Raw genomic sequence first — 19,995 nt, 5'->3', positions numbered from 1 at the left:
CGACAGCACGCCCCCTTTGGTGCGAGATCCATAACGACGGCTTGGTCGTCGTTATTCGGGTCTTGCGCATGTGCACGATGGAGCCGCCTCCGTCGTGCGCATGCGCACTTGGCCAACAGACCCACTCGCGAGTGCTCAGCACTCGCGAGCGTGTCTGAATTAGGCCCTGTGTCTGTCATCATTATAGTCTGGACGAGCGGCGTAATTTATCAATATATCGCTAACGTGTGTGCATTAGGTGGAGGTAGTCATCATTGGAGCTGAACCAAATATGGACGAGAATGTTGCCTAGCAAGTCACCGTTGGTGTTTCTGCCCTAAGACGGGGCAGGAACTCTCCCACAAGATGTAGAGGGCGGCAGGTCAAAGCTGTTTCACTACTATTATTGCAAAATACATTTAACAAGTCTTCTTTGTGTGTGTGGTTTTTTGGTTTGATGTTTTGTTTTTGCTTTTTTGGTGACCAGCAATGGGCATACACTGCAAAGTGTGTGTACAACTCCATTAATCAGACGTCCATGAAAAGATCTACAGATCAAGGACAGACAGAACTGCGGAGACAGCAGCCGATTGTAATGGAGATTTACGAGTACACTTTTCTGGATCCCAGAAGAAGAGAGAGGTTGAAGTAGTGATCAGCTATTGATGGTGTCAAAAGGCTGCAGAATCAACTGCAGAATGAACGATATATCGCTACAGCATCGATGTGTGTGTGTACACCCGATATGTCTGTGAACAACGTCTTTCCTAAACATATGAGGTCGGCCATGCAGCACAGCCAATGCTGATATACAGTATCATCCAGATATATTGTGTACGGGTGACCCATCGACTGCCCGTACACTGGGGGTCATTCAGACCCGCTTGCGAGCAAAACTCGCTCACAAGCGGGTCGATGTTGGGCGCATGCGCGAGACCCGGCGAGCGACGAGAAATACGTCGCTTGGGGTCTCACACCAAAGGGGGCGTGCTGTCGATGGTGACTGACAGCACGTCCCCTTTGGTGGGCGTGCCGGGGGCGTGGCTGCCAGATGGAGGCGTTCCCATGGGAACGCCTACCGTCTGGATCCGGCCCCACTGACATCACTAGTGATGTCAGTGGGAGTGATTTTGGCTCTGATAGAGCCAAAATCACTCCAGGGCTTGCGGTCACCGAGACCCTACCGCAGGATCTTGTCGCAAGCCCGATGGTCGAGATGGTCTTGACCATCGCGACCATCATCATGGACGCTTGCATAATCTGTGGGTGGTAACCCACAGCTATGCGAGCGTCCATGAGGCCGCTCCATTTTCAGGTAGGAGGGCCCTGATTCAGAGCGAGCGCTCTGGTCAGAGCGTTCGCTCTGATTCAGGCCCACTGGCCAGAAGACCCGCCGTCACTGGCATCACAGCTGGGCGGGCACAGTTAAATGTTCATCCAGTTGTGGTGTCTGGCCAGACATATCGAGCGGCCGATGGCTAAGTGTGTATGGCTTACCGATTCGGCCACTTGGTGTATAGCCAGCATTAGTAATCACGCCACACGCTCGCAGTATCATGGCATCACAGATCCAATTAGATTGGAATCATACAGAGCAAGTAGATGGAAATGGTTATATCAAATCTGATCACCAGGGATAAACCAAGAACTATTCAAATCCATCCAGATTTCCAGGGTGTATCATTTACTCCAGCAGCAGGCTTGTGGCAGGGCCTCCTGGGATGTGTAGTTCCACAGATAGGGGTGGGCGCATCGCAAAGACACAACTCTGCACACAGGCGAGCAGACAAGTTTATTCCATGTACACAATGTTAATGCATATACAAATGAATTTGAATTCAGCTGTGCATCAGGCCCAAGCCTTGGAGAGAAAGTACCAACCAACCAGCTCCTAACTCATTTTTTTAAACACAGCCTGTAAGGTGACAGGAGCTGATTGGTTGGTACTTTATATCCATCCACTTTATCTCACCCCAAGGCAGAGGCATTTCTATAATGGGTGCAGGGTGTGCAGGGCACATGGGCCCCTGTGTCCAGGGGGGCCCCAAACCACTCACCCTGCACCCATAGTATTATATACCTCACTGGAGTCCTACGTCAGCGTGGGGGTCCGGCGCTGTAAAAATGACTGGAAAATGGACGCCACGGACATTTTCCCGTCGTTTGCGCATGCGCAGTACAAGGAAAATGGCCGCCGCGACCATTTTCCCGGTGACCTGTGCATACACTATAGACTCTGGGCGCACTCTAGTGTCCGGAGTCTATAACTCCAGTGCTCAGTACGCTGCCGGCCGCCGGGCAGAGAGGAGGGGGCCCGTGTCGGAGACTGCCCCAAGGCTTAGTACATAGACCCCTGAGGAACAGAAGCATAAATAAATAAATATAGCAACGCAACATATTAACCCCCATGGCAGTCTGGTTCCCAGAAGCTCAGTGGGATAGCCAGGAGGAGTTAAACCTTGTGTATGTCAGTGCCCTGTACATATGAGTGTAACCCTCCCCCTGTAAAATCCTGATAAGGAGCTAATTATAGAGCGTATTAGGAGTACCATAGGTAACTGTGGCACACCCCTGGAGATACGTCCTAGTTACAGGCGCATTGCTCCTGATATGTCTCCTCCTAGGTGCTGCATTATCTGTGGGTCCCCGAGGACTGGTATGAAGGATACACGTGCGGGTTCTGATACAGCGTCAGCTCTGATCGTCACTGATTACACAGGAAATCATTAATACATAAAATGTCGCCCCCTCCTATACTCTAATAAGTAGCCTGCACTGGTTACTGCTAAAGGAGGGGTACAACAAGGCTGGAAACCCCCTGACAAAATGCCAACCAGCCCCACGCTATCCTAGGCTCCGTAGGGAAGTCGTATAATTGGGTTAAAAAATTTTTTTTAAAAGCAACAGCAAAAAATGAATCACAGCGACTTTCTTACGATAGAGATACTGAGGGCCTCATTCACCACTCAGCTCCCAACTGTCATCTGTTTGAATAATTACCGTTAGGAGCTGATTGGCTGGAGCACCATTTATCATACACAGCGAGTTTTATCACTCATTTCGCCTACTTCACCTGTTTCGTAGGCGGAAAAGTATCGCGCGCGTGCCCGCTTTACCCCGTATTCAATTTGAAAGTACACGAAAAAGGGACCCGGCGAAACTTGAACAGGCAGAAAGTTCTGTCAGATATGGGGAAATCAGCCTGACACCCCCCAAATGATGCTCTGACATGGGGGTTAGCTATGGTACCCCCCGATTTGGTTTGCTGAAGGTATTTGGTGTTTTTAAATGGGCTCAAAAGCTGCTAAATAGCGTTTTTCTATACATGATGCAGAATAGTGTTTAGGAGTATTTTTTGCAGAAAATAACTTATCCCAGAAAATTTGGGGTACTTGAAAATGGGGTCAGCATATTTAAAAGTTGCTAAACTGAAGTGGAAAAAATCGTGAAAAATCCACCTGCCGCAAACACCTGCAATCAAAAAAACACCTGGGGCATACTTGGGGACCCCCCCAGAGTCAAGTTCGCTAGTTTTTAACTTTGTACCCCAACTTTTTTTTATTCACTCCCTTTTTCAAAGTAATTTTTTTGGGTGTCCTTAAGTGTATTTTTTTTTTATTTTTTGATACAGTTCACCTTTGGGGGACTTTCTAAAGGCTGCACGGGGTTCCCCCAACGTTGCACCCCAAAACCCCAATTCTGCACTTTTTTCCGCCTGATATTCATAGGCGAAACTTTTTCGCCTATTACATTGCATTGACTCTGCCTAGGCGGAAAGTCTTTCAAATTGAATACGGGGTAAAAGCAAAACAGGCGAAAATGACATCATCCGCGAAAAAGTATAGCGGATCCCCCCCGTTGTCACACTGCCGTGTTACACAGGTCGTTCCCTAGTTCATGCCTGCTGGGTTGGATTGCCGAGTCACTCCACCCGGGTATCCAACCCCAGCCCCTTTTACACTGAGCCTCGACCCGATAACCCAGGTTATTTGGCCAGTGGAAAGGGGTATTAGGCCCACCCATGACTTCTTATAAATCAGACCCCTGATGCACAAAATGCACCAGTATAGCAGAACTGAGAGTATGGAGTGGATTTTGTGGTCACAGGGCTGTCTCCTGCTGTCATTGCACAATGATATTTATCACTAGAAGATCACAGAAAACGTTTTAGGATTTTGCACGGGTAGCAGCCGGTGCAGGAAACTTGCCCTCTTGCGCGGGCGTACGGGAGCTGCCAGGAGCCTCCCGGCTGTTCCAGGAGAGTGGGCAAGTATGAAAATGGGCCATTAGTATACGTTAGAGATATCAATGAGTTATCTAACATGAGTGTATCAATAAATAGCCGCAATCCTAAAATTACCCTTTCCACGGGGAAAACTAAATAGGCCCCTATGCATTATCTGACTTGACAAACTAGTGCACAGTATCACTTGCCAGTGCCTGTTGCCACACTCTAGTGAACTGGAAAACGTTATACCCGCTGGAGCTGCGTGAAAATACCCAAGTAGAAATTGGTTGGCGGCTACTAATTTTGGCTTCACATGGGTTCAGGAGGTCATTGAAGGTCGTCTGAGCTCCCCAAAGTATACTTGCGGGAAACAAATAAATTGAGCCAGCAGCGCACGGAAAACCACAACGCAGTCACAGCGCAGCCACAGAGCTCCGAAATAGTTTTGCTAAGTTTTTGTTCATGATCAGAATGTTGACAGTCATTATCTAGACACCATACTGTCAACAGGTACAATTTAGTTCAACATGTAAAGGGCCAATATGTCGACACCCAAATCTTAAACTCAATCCTATCCTAACGCCAATTCCTACCTTAACCCTACTCACTAACATTTCTATTTTCAACATTTGACTGTGTCGACATGTCATGTGTCGGAATTTTGCAGGTGTCACATGTTGGGTGTCGATAAATTAACTGTGTCAACATTATTTTAGTACTATTAGATTGATGTGCTATGGCTAGTAATTATTTTTATGTTTTATTTTCATTTTTATTTATATTGCTTAGGTCTCTCTTGTGACTATTTTCCTCTGTCACTGATATGTTAGTTTATAGTGACAGATTACTTAAAGCCAGATAGGACAGAGGTAGAGATACAGGTTAGGATGCAATTGGTTCTGGGATTTAATTTCACTATTGATTTATTTCATCTATTTTTATTTTTCTCCTTTCTTTATATTTACTTTGATAAATTCTCATATTATATGTATATATATATGTCAATGTACACATTTGTCCATGTATAATATTATTTTAGTATAATTGTAAAGATACTATTTGCTTTAGAGATTTTTTTTTTTTTATAAATTCGCTATTGTGCGTGCCAAATACTGTTGGACTACATATTTTTTAATGAAAGAGGAGGTGGATCAGGAGGTGGTTTCCTAACAGGTGCAAATGACAGAAATCAATTTGATCATCAATGAGAAGATCTTTGCCCTGTTGTAAGGAAGGGTCCCATGGAGTAACAGATCACTCTTTGAAAAAGCCCCCATACTGTGGTGCGAAACGCGTCAGTCTAACTATTGGACCCATTGTGTATACACGTTGAACACTTGTCGTTTGCTGTGGAGCCCCGGAGACTTGGTTACTTTATTACATGGCTGGACGCACTATTGCTGTTTAAGTGGAATCTGGGCGTATCAGGAGAGCCACAGGATTGTGTACACTTGACTACCGTGGAGCCTCGGAGACACAGATACACTACACAGCTGATACACTTGCGAATAAGGTTGAGGCTGGACACAACATGTGAGTTACAGGACTGTATTTATTTAACAGATAGTTGATGCCTGATACCTCCGTTTGGAGAAGTGCCTCCCTTTGTCTCCCCTTGTCCACATCTTTATATTGTGTGCACACCGTATGATTCATACTTCAGAGCCAGCACTATTATTACGGATTTCCACAGAACTCCACAGAACTTTTTGAGTTCTTTTGAACTAGCTACGGGACTACAAATATATTGCATCAATTGATGTGAATCATAATCTTCAAGTATTACACATCATAAATATTTTTTCTGGTAATACTAATAACAGGTTTTTTAGGATCCACCTCCTTTAGGTTTCAATATATATTGTAGTATTTATATTAATTTTTTGTAGACATTATTATTATTGTCTTATATGTGATATTTATTATGTGACCGGTCATATTGTTGTTTTAGGATATAAAATTTCCTTATATTTTTGATAAAACTTATTGTGGTTTATTTCAATCAAGGCTTATTTCGGCTCTTATTAGCGCAGGGAATATAAACAACAATCATTATCTAGACACCATACTGACAACAGGTACAATTTAGTTCAACATGTTAAGGGCCAATATGTCGACACCCAAATCTTAAACCCAATCCTATCCTAACGCCAATTCCTACCTTAACCCTAATCACTAACATTTCTGTTTTCAACATTTGACTGTGTCGACATTTCATGTGTCCTAATTTTGCAGGTGTCACATGTTGGGTGTCGATAATTTAACCATGTCAACATTATGGTGTCAACCTTTTGACATTGTGATTGTCTATATGCTGGCTACATTATCTCCTAAATGCATTTAATATCACAAATGGGTTATTACAGGGCTTGACACATTTTTCTAAAATCTAGGAACCAGGATGAAAGTGTAGGAGCCAGATCACTGTCCCCCCCAAAAAAATTACAGGAGTGAGTGAGGAGCACAGATGTGTGTGTTATGCAACTGTTATACACACTATACTAGTCCACAAAATGGTCGCAGTTGAATGGATAAAGTAAAATGGAGGCCCCCTCACTGCTCTGCACAGCTCCCCTGCTCCACCCCACACCCTCCAGTAATAATGGACCACATTTCACATAAAATAATGGTGCCAGAAAGCGCAACAAAACCCCCCTCCCCTCGTGGTCACACCACTATCCCTCTGACACTGCTCCACAATCCCTGGCCACGCATAGACCCTACTACCGGAGAGCTCTATGCAGCCGGAGATAGAAGACAGTAGACAGCCGGGACGTACAGGAGGTTCAGCGTAGACTGGGACAGGCAGCAGGGATCAGAGCAGGCCAGGATGGAGAGGAGTCGTCAGAGCAGGCCGGGATGGAAGGAGTCGTCAGAGCAGGCCGGGATGGAGCGCAGGCCGGGACGGACACAGGTACAGCAGTCACCGCAGGTGACACTCAGCACATGCACTCCTGTGCATGATATGAACACCGCTATACTATAGGCACAAATCTCCACCGGAGCTGATGAGGATTTGCTTCCTCCCTCACTGCAAAATCTAGTAGCCAGGCAGCAAAATTTGTTAGCCATGGCGACCTGGCACCGGGGATTTGTCGAGCCCTGGGTTATTAGAAACGGAATGGGTATGTAGGCTGTCGGCATGCCTCCTGTAAGAATACCGACAGCGGCATCCCGAAGATTGGTATCCCGACAAGAAACGGGTAAGTATACTTATCCATTATTTATGTGCAGACCGCGAATATCAGCCGATTGCGTGCGTCTGCATCGGTGCATTTCTTGCTGAATCAGGCGCAATATCCTATGACCGGGAGAGTACAGGAATTCAAAGGAAATCGCAAACGATATTGGATTGTAAGCAAATTGCACCGTGTATGGGGGCTATTAGCAATATCTGAGGAGTCTGGAACTTTAATGCCTTTCAAGTTAGTAATCACTGTAATTCGGTGCCAGTTTCCCGCACAATTGTCTGCGAGCAAACGACCTGCCCTGTCTCCCTGTATGTATTATTTCTGTTTCAATTTGAACAGAGCTTTATAAACCTCTTTCAAGGCCAAAATATTCCACTCCTCTCGTACCTTGAGAAGATCACAATAAAGTTTACCATTGGATGGGGATGATTTATGTTTAGATTCTAAGGGCCTAATCCAGACCCGCTCGCGAGCGCAGGGCGCTCGCAAGTGGGTCGATGGTGCCCTAATGCGCATGCGCACGACGGAGGGAGCTCTGTCGTGCGCATGCGCGAGACCCACATAGCGACAGCCAAGCTGTCGCTATGGGTCTCGCACCAAAGGGGGCGTGCTGTCGATGGTGAGTGACAGCACGCCCCCTTTGGTGGGCGTGCCGCGGGCGTTGCTGCCCAGACGGAGGCGTTCCCATGGGAACGCCTTCCATCTGGAGCCGGCCCCACTGACATCACTAGTGATGTCAGTGGGAGTGCTTTTGGCTCTGATAGAGCCAAAAGCACTCCTGGGCTTGCGGCAGCGAGACCCTACCGCAGGGTCTCGTCGCAAGCCCGATGGTCGCGATGGTCAAGACCATCGCGACCATCATCATGGACGCTCGCATAAGCTGTGGGTGGTAACCCACAGCTATGCGAGCGTCCAAGAGGCCGCTCCATTTTTAGGTAGGAGGGCCCTGATTCAGAGCGAGCGCTCTGGTCAGAGCGTCCGGCTCTGAATCAGGCCCTAAGTCAGCCAGATGGGATTCTATCAGTCTGGCGAGATATTGGCGCTTTGCGTAGGCGTGCTCCTGCCTGTGTGGCTGAGCCCCGAATACCTGCCTTCAGGGAGCACCAAAAAGTAAATAGAGACGTAACTTCAGGTTTGTTGGTCTCTAAATACAGGGAGAGGGATTGGGAGATGGTTTGCTTAGCTTTTAGGTCCAGAAGTAAATGGTCACGTAGGTGCCACGGGCTCAGGATTTATACCTGTTTTCATGCATCATACTAATGCTACAAACACAATGGGAATGAAGCTCAACTTACATCACTCAGCCATATGAGTTATCACACTCTAGTGTACTTTAACATTCAGCAGTATCAGTTATCACACTGTAGTAGACAGTAACATTCAGCAGTATCAGTTATCACACTGTAGCAGACAGTAACATTCAGCAGTATCAGTTATCACACTGTAGCAGACAGTAACATTCAGCAGTATCAGTTATCACACTGTAGTAGACAGTAACATTCAGCAGTATCAGTTATCACACTGTAGCAGACAGTAACATTCAGCAGTATCAGTTATCATACTGTAGTAGACAGTAACATTCAGCAGTATCAGTTATCACACTGTAGTAGACAGTAACATTCAGCAGTATCAGTTATCATACTGTAGTAGACAGTAACATTCAGCAGTATCAGTTATCATACTGTAGTAGACAGTAACATTCAGCAGTATCAGTTATCACACTGTAGTAGACAGTAACATTCAGCAGTATCAGTTATCACACTGTAGTAGATAGTAACATTCAGCAGTATCAGTTATCACACTGTAATAGACAGTAAAGGTAGGTACACACCTGAAAGATATATCTGCAGATCGGGTCCTGATGGCACGGAGGCAGGGCAGGGCCGCCCCCCCTCCCTGCGGCTGCTGCTGTGTGCGTACAGGTGGTCTGCAGACCGTTCGTTCACACTTGCCAATGGACAGATATGTCTGCAGACATCTCTGTTCATCGACTGTGCAGCGCAGCCAATGCGATATGTCTGTGAACAACGCCGTTCACAGACAAAGTCTGTACACACTGGCCAACGGCTAGCAGTTATATTGGACGATCAATTGATCGGCCAATATATTGGCCAGTGTGTACCCAGCATAACATTCAGCAGTATCAGTTATCACCCTGTAGTAAACAGTAACATTCAGCAGTATCAGTTATCACCCTGTAGTAAAGAGTAACATTCAGCAGTATCAGTTATCACCCTGTAGTAAAGAGTAACATTCAGCAGTATCAGTTATCACACTCTAGTTGACAGTAATGGTCTGTACACACCTACAGATATATCTGTTCAATCTGTCTGGGGGGAAGGAAAACCTGGTCCGTTTTCCAGTGTTTGGTAACAAATTTCTATTGTTATTTGCTCCCATACAGTACCAGATTTTCCATCCCACCAGACGGATTGGACAGATATATCTATAGGTGTGTACGCAGCTTAACATTCAGCAGTATCAGTTATCACCCTGTAGTAAACAGTAACATTCAGCAGTATCAGTTATCACCCTGTAGTAAACAGTAACATTCAGCAGTATCAGTTATCACACTCTAGTTGACAGTAAGATTCAGCAATATCAGTAATCACACATTAGTAGACAGTAAAGCTGGGTACACACACTGACAGATATATCTGTCCAATCTGTCTGGTGGAAAGGAAAATCTGGTCTGTCTTCCAGGGTTTTGGAGCAAAGTTCTATTGGTATTTGCTCCCATACATTACCAGATTTTCCTTCCCACCAGACAGATTGGACAGATATATCTGTCAATGTGTACCCAGCTTAACATTCAGCAGTATCAGTTATCACACATTAGTAGACAGTAGTATCAGTTATCACACTTTAGTAGACAGTAACATTCAACAGTATCAGGGGCCTATTCATCATCACTTATGGGAAGGAGGTCCGGGTTGCGAAGAGGGATCTTTTTGCATCCCTCCGGCCCTGTCCGGCTCCTTCCGACAAACATTGGGGCTATTGTGCGCATGCGTGACCTGTAGGTCGCACATGCGCAGTCCCGTCACTGATCCGAAAGGAGCAGTGAAAACATTCACTGCTCCGAAAAAGAGCAGTGAAGCTGCTCGCAGGGACAGCTGATTTAGCATTAGCTGTCACTGTGCCGGAGCAATGATGAATTGCTCCGGCAGCCGCAGTGAGTTAGAATGTTAATTATCGGGGTCCCGGCCTCTCAGTTATCACACTTTAGTAGACAGTAACATTCAGCAGTATCAGTTATAACACTTTAGTAGACAGTAACGTTCAGCAGTATCAGTTATCACACTCCAGTGCACTGTAACACACACAGCAGCAACAGTAATCACACTCTAGTGCACTGTAACACACAGCAGCAACAGTAATCGCACTCCAGTGCACTGTAACACACAGCAGCAACAGTAATCGCACTCCAGTGCACTGTAACACATAGCAGCAACAGTAATCGCACTCCAGTGCACTGTAACACATAGCAGCAACAATAATCACACTCCAGTGCACTGTAACACACAGCAGCAACAGTAATCACACTCCAGTGCACTGTAACACACACAGCAGCAACAGTAATCACACTCCAGTGCACTGTAACACACACAGCAGCAACAGTAATCACACTCCAGTGCACTGTAACACACAGCAGCAACAGTAATCACACTCTAGTGCACTGTAACACACAGCAGCAACAGTAATCACACTCCAGTGCACTGTAACACACAGCAGCAACAGTAATCACACTCCAGTGCACTGTAACACACAACAGCAACAGTAATCACACTCCAGTGCACTGTAACACACAGCAGCAAACAGTAATCACACTCCAGTGCACTGTAACACACACAGCAGCAACAGTAATCACACTCCAGTGCACTGTAACACACAGCAGCAACAGTAACCACACTCCAGTGCACTGTAACACACACAGCAGCAACAGTAATCACACTCCAGTGCACTGTAACACACAGCAGCAACAGTAATCGCACTCCAGTGCACTGTAACACACAGCAGCAACAGTAATCACACTCCAGTGCACTGTAACACACAGCAGCAACAGTAATCGCACTCCAGTGCACTGTAACACACAGCAGCAACAGTAATCACACTATAGTGCACTGTAACACACAGCAGCAACAGTAATCACACTCCAGTGCACTGTAACACACAAAGCAGCAACAGTAATCACACTCCAGTGCACTGTAACACACACAGCAGCAACAGTAATCACACTCCAGTGCACTGTAACACACACAGCAGCAACAGTAATCACACTCCAGTGCACTGAAACACACAGCAGCAACAGTAATTGCACTCCAGTGCACTGTAACACACAGCAGCAACAGTAATCACACTCCAGTGCACTGTAACACACAGCAGCAACAGTAATCACACTCTAGTGCACTGTAACACACACAGCAGCAACAGTAATCATACTCCAGTGCACTGTAACACACAGCAGCAACAGTAATCACACTCTAGTGCACTGTAACACACAGCAGCAACAGTAATCACACTATAGTGCACTGTAACACACAGCAGCAACAGTAATCACACTCCAGTGCACTGTAACACACACAGCAGCAACAGTAATCACACTCCAGTGCACTGTAACACACAGCAGCAACAGTAATCACACTCCAGTGCACTGTAACACACAGCAGCAACAGTACTCACACTCCATTGCACTGTAACACACACAGCAACAACAGTAATCACACTCCAGTGCACTGTAACACACAGCAGCAACAGTAATCACAGTCCAGTGCACTGTAACACACAGCAGCAACAATAATCACACTCCAGTGCACTGTAACACACAGCAGCAACAGTAATCACACTCCAGTGCACTGTAACACACAGCAGCAACAGTAATCACACTCTAGTGCACTGTAACACACAGCAGCAACAGTAATCACACTCCAGTGCACTGTAACACACAGCAGCAACAGTAATTGCACTCCAGTGCACTGTAACACACACAGCAGCAACAGTAATCACACTCCAGTGCACTGTAACACACACAGCAGCAACAGTAATCACATTCCAGTGCACTGTAACACACGGCAGCAACAGTAATCACACTATAGTGCACTGTAACACACAGCAGCAACAGTAATCACACTCTAGTGTACTATAACACACAGCAGCAACAGTACTCACACTCCATTGCACTGTAACACACACAGCAGCAACAGTAATCATACTCCAGTGCACTGTAACACACAGCAGCAACAGTAATCACACTCTAGTGCACTGTAACACACAGCAGCAACAGTAATCACACTCCAGTGCACTGAAACACACAGCAGCAACAGTAATCACACTCTAGTGCACTGTAACACACAACAGCAACAGTAATCACACTCTAGTGCACTGTAACACACAACAGCAACAGTAATCACACTCTAGTGCACTGTAACACACAACAGCAACGGTAATCATACTCCAGTGCACTGTAACACACAGCAGCAAAAGTAATCACACTCCTGTGCACTGTAACACACAGCAGCATTAATTATCACAATCAGGACCGCCGACAGCTCCGCCGGGCCCCTGTACTGGGAGGGGCGTGGCTAACTCAGCATGGTGTGGCCTCGCCTTACAAAAAAAATTCACTATGTGCGTGGCCAAGCGTGCACTGCACAGGTGGGGGGAGACGCGCCGGTGGCAGATCAGCGGGTGCAATCGCTACCCCTGCCCCCCACACATCATGCAGAGAGAGAGCATTGAAAGCTGCTGCAGCAGCAGCTTCTCTCCCTAGCCCAGCACACATTAGCGAAGTGCCGCATCCTGTCACTGAGGCCCAGCACACATCAGCGAAGTGCCGCATCCTGTCACTGAGGCCCAGCACACATCAGCGCAGTGCCGCATCCTGTCACTGAGGCCCAGCACATATCAGCGAAGTGCCGCATCCTGTCACTGAGGCCCAGCACACATCAGCGAAGTGCCGCATCCTGTCACTGAGGCCCAGCACACAAGTGCCGCATCCTGTCACTGAGGCCCAGCACACATCAACGAAGTGCCACATTCTGTCACTGAGGCCCAGCACACATCAGCGAAGTGCCGCATCCTGTCACTGAGGCCCAGCACACATCAGCGAAGTGCCGCATTCTGTCACTGAGGCCCAGCACACATCAGCGCAGTGCCGCATCCTGTCACTGAGGCCCAGCACACATCAGCGAAGTGCCGCATTCTGTCACTGAGGCCCAGCACACATCAGCGAAGTGCCGCATCCTGTCACTGAGGCCCAGCACATATCAGCGAAGTGCCGCATCCTGTCACTGAGGCCCAGCACACATCAGCGAAGTGCCGCATCCTGTCACTGAGGCCCAGCACACAAGTGCCGCATTCTGTCACTGAGGCCCAGCACACATCAGCGAAGTGCCGCATCCTGTCACTGAGGCCCAGCACACAAGTGCCGCATCCTGTCACTGAGGCCCAGCACACATCAGCGCAGTGCCGCATCCTGTCACTGAGGCCCAGCACACATCAGCGAAGTGCCGCATCCTGTCACTGAGGCCCAGCACACATCAGCGAAGTGCCGCATCCTGTCACTGAGGCCCAGCACACATCAGCGAAGTGCCGCATCCTATCACTGAGGCCCAGCACACATCAGCGAAGTGCCGCATCCTGTCACTGAGCCCAGCACACAAGTGCCGCATCCTGTCACTGAGGCCCAGCACACATCAGCGCAGTGCCGCATCCTGTCACTGAGGCCCAGCACATATCAGCGAAGTGCCGCATCCTGTCACTGAGGCCCAGCACACATCAGCGAAGTGCCGCATCCTGTCACTGAGGCCCAGCACACAAGTGCCGCATTCTGTCACTGAGGCCCAGCACACATCAGCGAAGTGCCGCATCCTGTCACTGAGGCCCAGCACACAAGTGCCGCATCCTGTCACTGAGGCCCAGCACACATCAGCGAAGTGCCGCATCCTGTCACTGAGGCCCAGCACACATCAGCGCAGTGCCGCATCCTGTCACTGAGGCCCAGCACACATCAGCGAAGTGCCGCATCCTGTCACTGAGGCCCAGCACACATCAGCGAAGTGCCGCATCCTGTCACTGAGGCCCAGCACACATCAGCGAAGTGCCGCATCCTATCACTGAGGCCCAGCACACATCAGCGAAGTGCCGCATCCTGTCACTGAGCCCAGCACACAAGTGCCGCATCCTGTCACTGAGGCCCAGCACACATCAGCGCAGTGACGCGATTCGCATCATTTTGGCCCCGCCCCCTGCTTCACAATGCCTATATTATCGGCATTGTGTAGCGGGGGCGGGTCCAAACTGATGCGATCGCGTGGCCCCGCCCTGCAATGCCCACAAGTGCCTGTCACCCACCAGGCCACTCCCTCTTGTCCCAGCCACGCCCCCCCATCCTGCCGATCTGGCTGCTCCCTCCCGGAAGGAGCAGCCAGAAAGTCGGCAGGTATGGCAGTATATAGTGCTGGAAATTTGGTGTGTTTTGATCAGGGATGTGCTGAAAAGATAGTCAGGGGAGGCACTGCCTCACCTCCCATACACTTTTTACTCCAGAGTTTTGATTATAAAAATTATTAGTATAATACATATAATATTTTCTTTACATTTTACTTATCATCTTTTATAGTCAAAACTGGATTATACCCAAGTAGGACAGGAAAGGCTCTGCCTCACCTCACCGCACATCACGGGTATTAACACTGCTCCTGGCACCGCGGAGGTGGAGGGACCTGTTTGCCAGCACAAGGTAAGTATAATCTGGGTGCTGGGCATACTTTGTGCGGGAGCCTCTGCCCTCCCGGAATAGAGAACTAGTTTCCCGGAGGGGGCAGTCAGATTGTCGGCAAGTATGGTGCAGGGTGGCTGTAGGTGTTGGAAGCACATCTGGTTGGAATTGACAGCAAAACGACCACTTAGTAAATAGACCCCTAAGAGCATACCCCTGGGAAGGGTCTGTCGTCCATTCTTCTAACATCTGTGTTTTGTACTGACCACTACAGCCCACACCTATGTCATCCCCACTACTGAAACAGTCACTAAACATGTGCAGGAGCCTTATTACACTATAAATAGACTGATGTAGCCTGATAGAGCACAGATTGCTATTGCGATCGCAGCTCCGTAATCGCACGCAGTTCTGCTGCGAAAGTATGTTAATGCTTGTAACCACTCAGCCAGCATAGAGACGCCCACTACCGCTTTCTCACTCGCTATCCTGCGTACACATCGGTAACATCGATTAACATCGGACCCTCACGCACAATTACAGAGGGTCTGACCTGACACAGAAATTACAAGTCTCATCACACGCAGCGAGTACTCAAGCTGCGTAAGCCGTTGCCGGGCGGCTAATTTCTGCACGCCCATGTAACGGCGTTCAGACAGGCACGCCTGCGTTTCTCCATCACCACCCCCAAACGTTGACGTCCTGTCATTTACTCTGCCATGGCTTTCTATGTGCGTGCGTGATCGCACTGCGATCGCAATCCTACCCTGCGCACATCAATCGTCCTTCGCACTTGCGATCGGTGCTGAATCAGGCCCAAAGTCCAGGCCAAAAAAGTCCGAAAAAAAAAAAAAAAGCTCTGTATAATATTATTACATGTGGCCAATAATGTATTTATTACGCTACACGTTATGCTCAAGTGTCTGTCATCTTTACATACTGTCCAATTGCAGGTAAAATGGGGTTAACAGCTGACGTCTCCATCTGGGCGGCCTTTGATTGGCTGTGCCATTGTCCCTATGTCAGACCATGCCTACTGTGGAATTTCCCTAGTCCATGAGTCATCCATTAACCCCTGCAATCCCACAGGCCACAGCCAGGCCATTGTAAGAACTGCAGGACAGAAATATGCCTGATCCAGGACTGCAAGGGTGAAAGTCTTTGGGCCTGCCCAGGGAGGAAGGGAGGGGGGGAGGCAGACACTGAGGAAGGAGGGGGGTGGGCTTGTTTTGCTGTGTCCTAGTTATGGGAAGTACAGTATGATCTGACACAGGGAGAGTCAACAACATACAGGGAGAAGAAGGAGGCTGAGGCTTTAAGAGGGACAGAATAGGGGCAACAGGTAAAATCCAAAATATTTGAAGAGTGTTGTGGTGTCACCGAAAAAGGAGGAGACAAAATATTGGGAGCCCCCCCGGCTAAGTGCCAGGTGGATCAAGAGGGACCCTGAACCAGTGCAAGGTGGAGTGACAGATCCCCCTACTCTTTGGAAGTCCCCAGCAATGTCTCATGATATAGGCTGTGAGACCCTCCCTGTGCACAGCTCCCCTCAGCACACTGTCTATGTCCTGGTGGGCTCCAGAGCTGACAGCATCCAGCTGCTCAGGTAACAAGCTCTACAATACTCAGTACTGCTGGCTGATGTGTGTATTGTAGTCCCCATCCCAGCATTGCTGGTCTTGCTGCAGAGTGCGTAGGAGCTGGTTGTAGGTGTTGGGAGAATGTGTGTGAGTGAGATGTAGGTGTTGGGGGAATATGTGTGAGTGAGGTTTTTGGAGATGGTTGTAGATGTTGGGGGGGACTGTGTGAGTGAGATGTAGGTGTTGGGGGAATATGTGTGAGTGAGGTTTTTGGAGATGGTTGTAGATGTTGGGGGGGACTGTGTGATTGAGATGTAGGTGTTGGGGGAATATGTGTGAGTGAGGTTTTTGGAGATGGTTGTAGATGTTGGGGGGGACTGTGTGAGTGAGATGTAGGTGTTGGGGGAATATGTGTGAGTGAGGTTTTTGGAGATGGTTGTAGATGTTGGGGGGGACTGTGTGATTGAGATGTAGGTGTTGGGGGAATATGTGTGAGTGAGGTTTTTGGAGATGGTTGTAGATGTTGGGGGGGACTGTGTGAGTGAGATGTAGGTGTTGGGGGAATATGTGTGAGTGAGGTGCAGGAGATGGTTGTAGGTGTTGGGGGAATGTGTGTGAGTGAGATGTAGGTGTTGGGGGGATTGTGAGTGAGATGTAGGTGTTGGGGGAATGTGTGCAAGTGAGGTGCAGGAGATGGTTGTAGGTGTTGGGGGAATGTGTGTGAGTGAGATGTAGGTGTTGGGGGAATATGTGCGAGTTAGGTGCAGGAGATGGTTGTAGGTGTTGGGGGGATTGTGAGTGAGATGTAGGTGTTGGGGGAATGTGTGCAAGTGAGATGCAGGAGATGGTTGTAGGTGTTGGGGGGATTGTGAGTGAGATGTAGGTGTTGGGGGAATGTGTGCAAGTGAGGTGCAGGAGATGGTTGTAGGTGTTGGAGGGATTGTGAGTGAGATGTAGGTGTTGGGGGAATGTGTGCAAGTGAGGTGCAGGAGATGGTTGTAGGTGTTGGGGGGATTGTGTGTGAGTGAGTTGTAGGTGTTGGGGGAATGTGTGCAAGTGAGGTGCAGGAGATGGTTGTAGGTGTTGGGGGAATGTGTGTGAGTGAGGTGCATAAGATTATTGCACTGTTCGGGGGACTGTGTGTGATCGAGGGGTAGGTTGTAGGTGTTGAGGGGACTGTGTGTGAGTGTGGTGTAGATGATGGTTGTAGGTGTTGGGGGACTGTGTGTGAGTGAGGTGCAAAAGACGATTGTAGGTGTTTGGAGGACTGTGTGATCGAGGAATAGGTTGGTTTGGTTGATTGTGTGTAAGTGAGGTGCAGGAGATGGTTGTAGGTGTTGGGGAGGATTGTGTGTGTGTGATGTAGGTGTTGGGGGAATGTGTGTAAGTGAGGTGCAGGAGATGGTTGTAGGTGTTGGGGGGGACTGCGTGTGAGTGAGAAGTTGCTGGTGTTGGGGGGACTGTGAGTGAGGGAGATGTAGGTGTTGGGGGAATATGTGTGAGTGAGGTGCAGGAGATGGTTGTAGGTGTTGGGGGACTGTGTGTGAGTGAGATGTAGGTGTTGGGGGGATTGTGAGTGAGATGTAGGTGTTGGGGGAATGTGTGCAAGTGAGGTGCAGGAGATGGTTGTAGGTGTTGGGGGAATGTGTGTGAGTGAGATGTAGGTGTTGGGGGAATATGTGCGAGTTAGGTGCAGGAGATGGTTGTAGGTGTTGGGGGGATTGTGAGTGAGATGTAGGTGTTGGGGGAATGTGTGCAAGTGAGATGCAGGAGATGGTTGTAGGTGTTGGGGGGATTGTGAGTGAGATGTAGGTGTTGGGGGAATGTGTGCAAGTGAGGTGCAGGAGATGGTTGTAGGTGTTGGAGGGATTGTGAGTGAGATGTAGGTGTTGGGGGAATGTGTGCAAGTGAGGTGCAGGAGATGGTTGTAGGTGTTGTGGGGATTGTGAGTGAGATGTAGGTGTTGGGGGAATGTGTGCAAGTGAGGTGTAGGAGATGGTTGTAGGTGTTGGGGGGATTGTGTGTGAGTGAGTTGTAGGTGTTGGGGGACTGTGTGTGAGTGAGGTGCAAAAGACGATTGTAGGTGTTTGGAGGACTGTGTGATCGAGGAATAGGTTAGTTTGGTTGATTGTGTGTAAGAGAGGTGCAGGAGATGGTTGTAGGTGTTGGGGAGGATTGTGTGTGTGAGATGTAGGTGTTGGGGGAATGTGTGTAAGTGAGGTGCAGGAGATGGTTGTAGGTGTTGGGGGGGACTGCGTGTGAGTGAGAAGTTGCTGGTGTTGGGGGGACTGTGAGTGAGGGAGATGTAGGTGTTGGGGGAATATGTGTGAGTGAGGTGCAGGAGATGGTTGTAGATGTTGGGGGAATGTGTGTGAGTGAGGTGCATAAGATTATTGCACTGTTCGGAGGACTGTGTGTGATTGAGGGGTAGGTTGTAGGTGTTGAGGGGACTGTGTGTGAGTGTGGTGTAGATGATGGTTGTAGGTGTTGGGGCACTGTGTGTGAGTGAGGTGCAAAAGACGATTGTAGGTGTTTGGAGGACTGTGTGATCGAGGAATAGGTTGGTTTGGTTGATTGTGTGTAAGTGACGTGCAGGAGATGGTTGTAGGTGTCGGGGAGGATTGTGTATGAGTGAGATGTAGGTGTTGGGGGAATGTGTGTAAGTGAGGTGCAGGAGATGGTTGTAGGTGTTGGGGGGGACTGTGTGTGAGTGAGTGAGATGCAGGAGATGGTTGTAGGTGTTTGGGGAATGTGTGTGAGTGAGGTGCAAAAGATTATTGCAATGTTCGGGGGACTGTGTGTGATTGAGGGGTAGGTTGTAGGTGTTGAGGGGACTGTGTGTGAGTGTGGTGTAGATGATGGTTGTAGGTGTTGGGGGACTGTGTGTGAATGAGGTGCAAAAGACGATTGTAGGTGTTTGGAGGACTGTGTGATCGAGGAATAGGTTGGTTTGGTTGATTGTGTGTAAGTGACGTGCAGGAGATGGTTGTAGGTGTTGTGGAGGATTGTGTGTGAGTGAGATGTGGGTGTTGGGGGGGATTGTGTGTGAGTGAGTGAGATGCAGGAGATGGTTGTAGGTGTTGGGAGAATGTGTGTGAGTGAGATGTAGGTGTTGGGGGAATATGTGTGAGTGAGGTGCAGGAGGTGGTTGTAGGTGTTGGAGGAATGTGTGTAAGTGAGGTGCAGGAGATGGTTGTAGGTGTTGGGGGGATTGTGTGTGAGTGAGATGTAGGTGTTGGGGGAATATGTGTAAGTGAGGTGCAGGAGATGGTTGTAGATGTTGGGGGAATGTGTGTG

At 48.5% G+C, this 19,995-nt stretch overlaps 1 protein-coding gene across 2 annotated transcripts in view; it reads left to right on the top strand.

Moving 5' to 3' along the window:
- The first annotated feature begins 16,363 nt into the window (after positions 1-16,363).
- Positions 16,364-19,995, top strand: part of TFE3 (transcription factor binding to IGHM enhancer 3) — a 39,085-nt gene continuing 35,453 nt past the window's right edge. Inside the window, exon 1 of one of the 2 annotated variants that reach the window (XM_088470280.1) lies at positions 16,364-16,724. In XM_088470280.1, the coding sequence (XP_088326406.1) occupies positions 16,621-16,724 (104 nt within the window). In that variant the 5' untranslated portion in view covers positions 16,364-16,620. The remainder of the gene's footprint in view (positions 16,725-19,995) is intronic. The other variant, XM_088470287.1, reaches the window with a different exon arrangement.

The sequence above is a fragment of the Taudactylus pleione genome, unplaced genomic scaffold (assembly GCF_031769625.1).
Source record: "Taudactylus pleione unplaced genomic scaffold, aTauple2 ptg000013l, whole genome shotgun sequence".
In the NCBI taxonomy this organism is placed as follows: domain Eukaryota; kingdom Metazoa; phylum Chordata; class Amphibia; order Anura; family Myobatrachidae; genus Taudactylus; species Taudactylus pleione.
The sequence above is the reverse complement of the archived record's forward strand: the minus strand, read 5'-3'. Positions and strand labels throughout refer to the sequence as shown.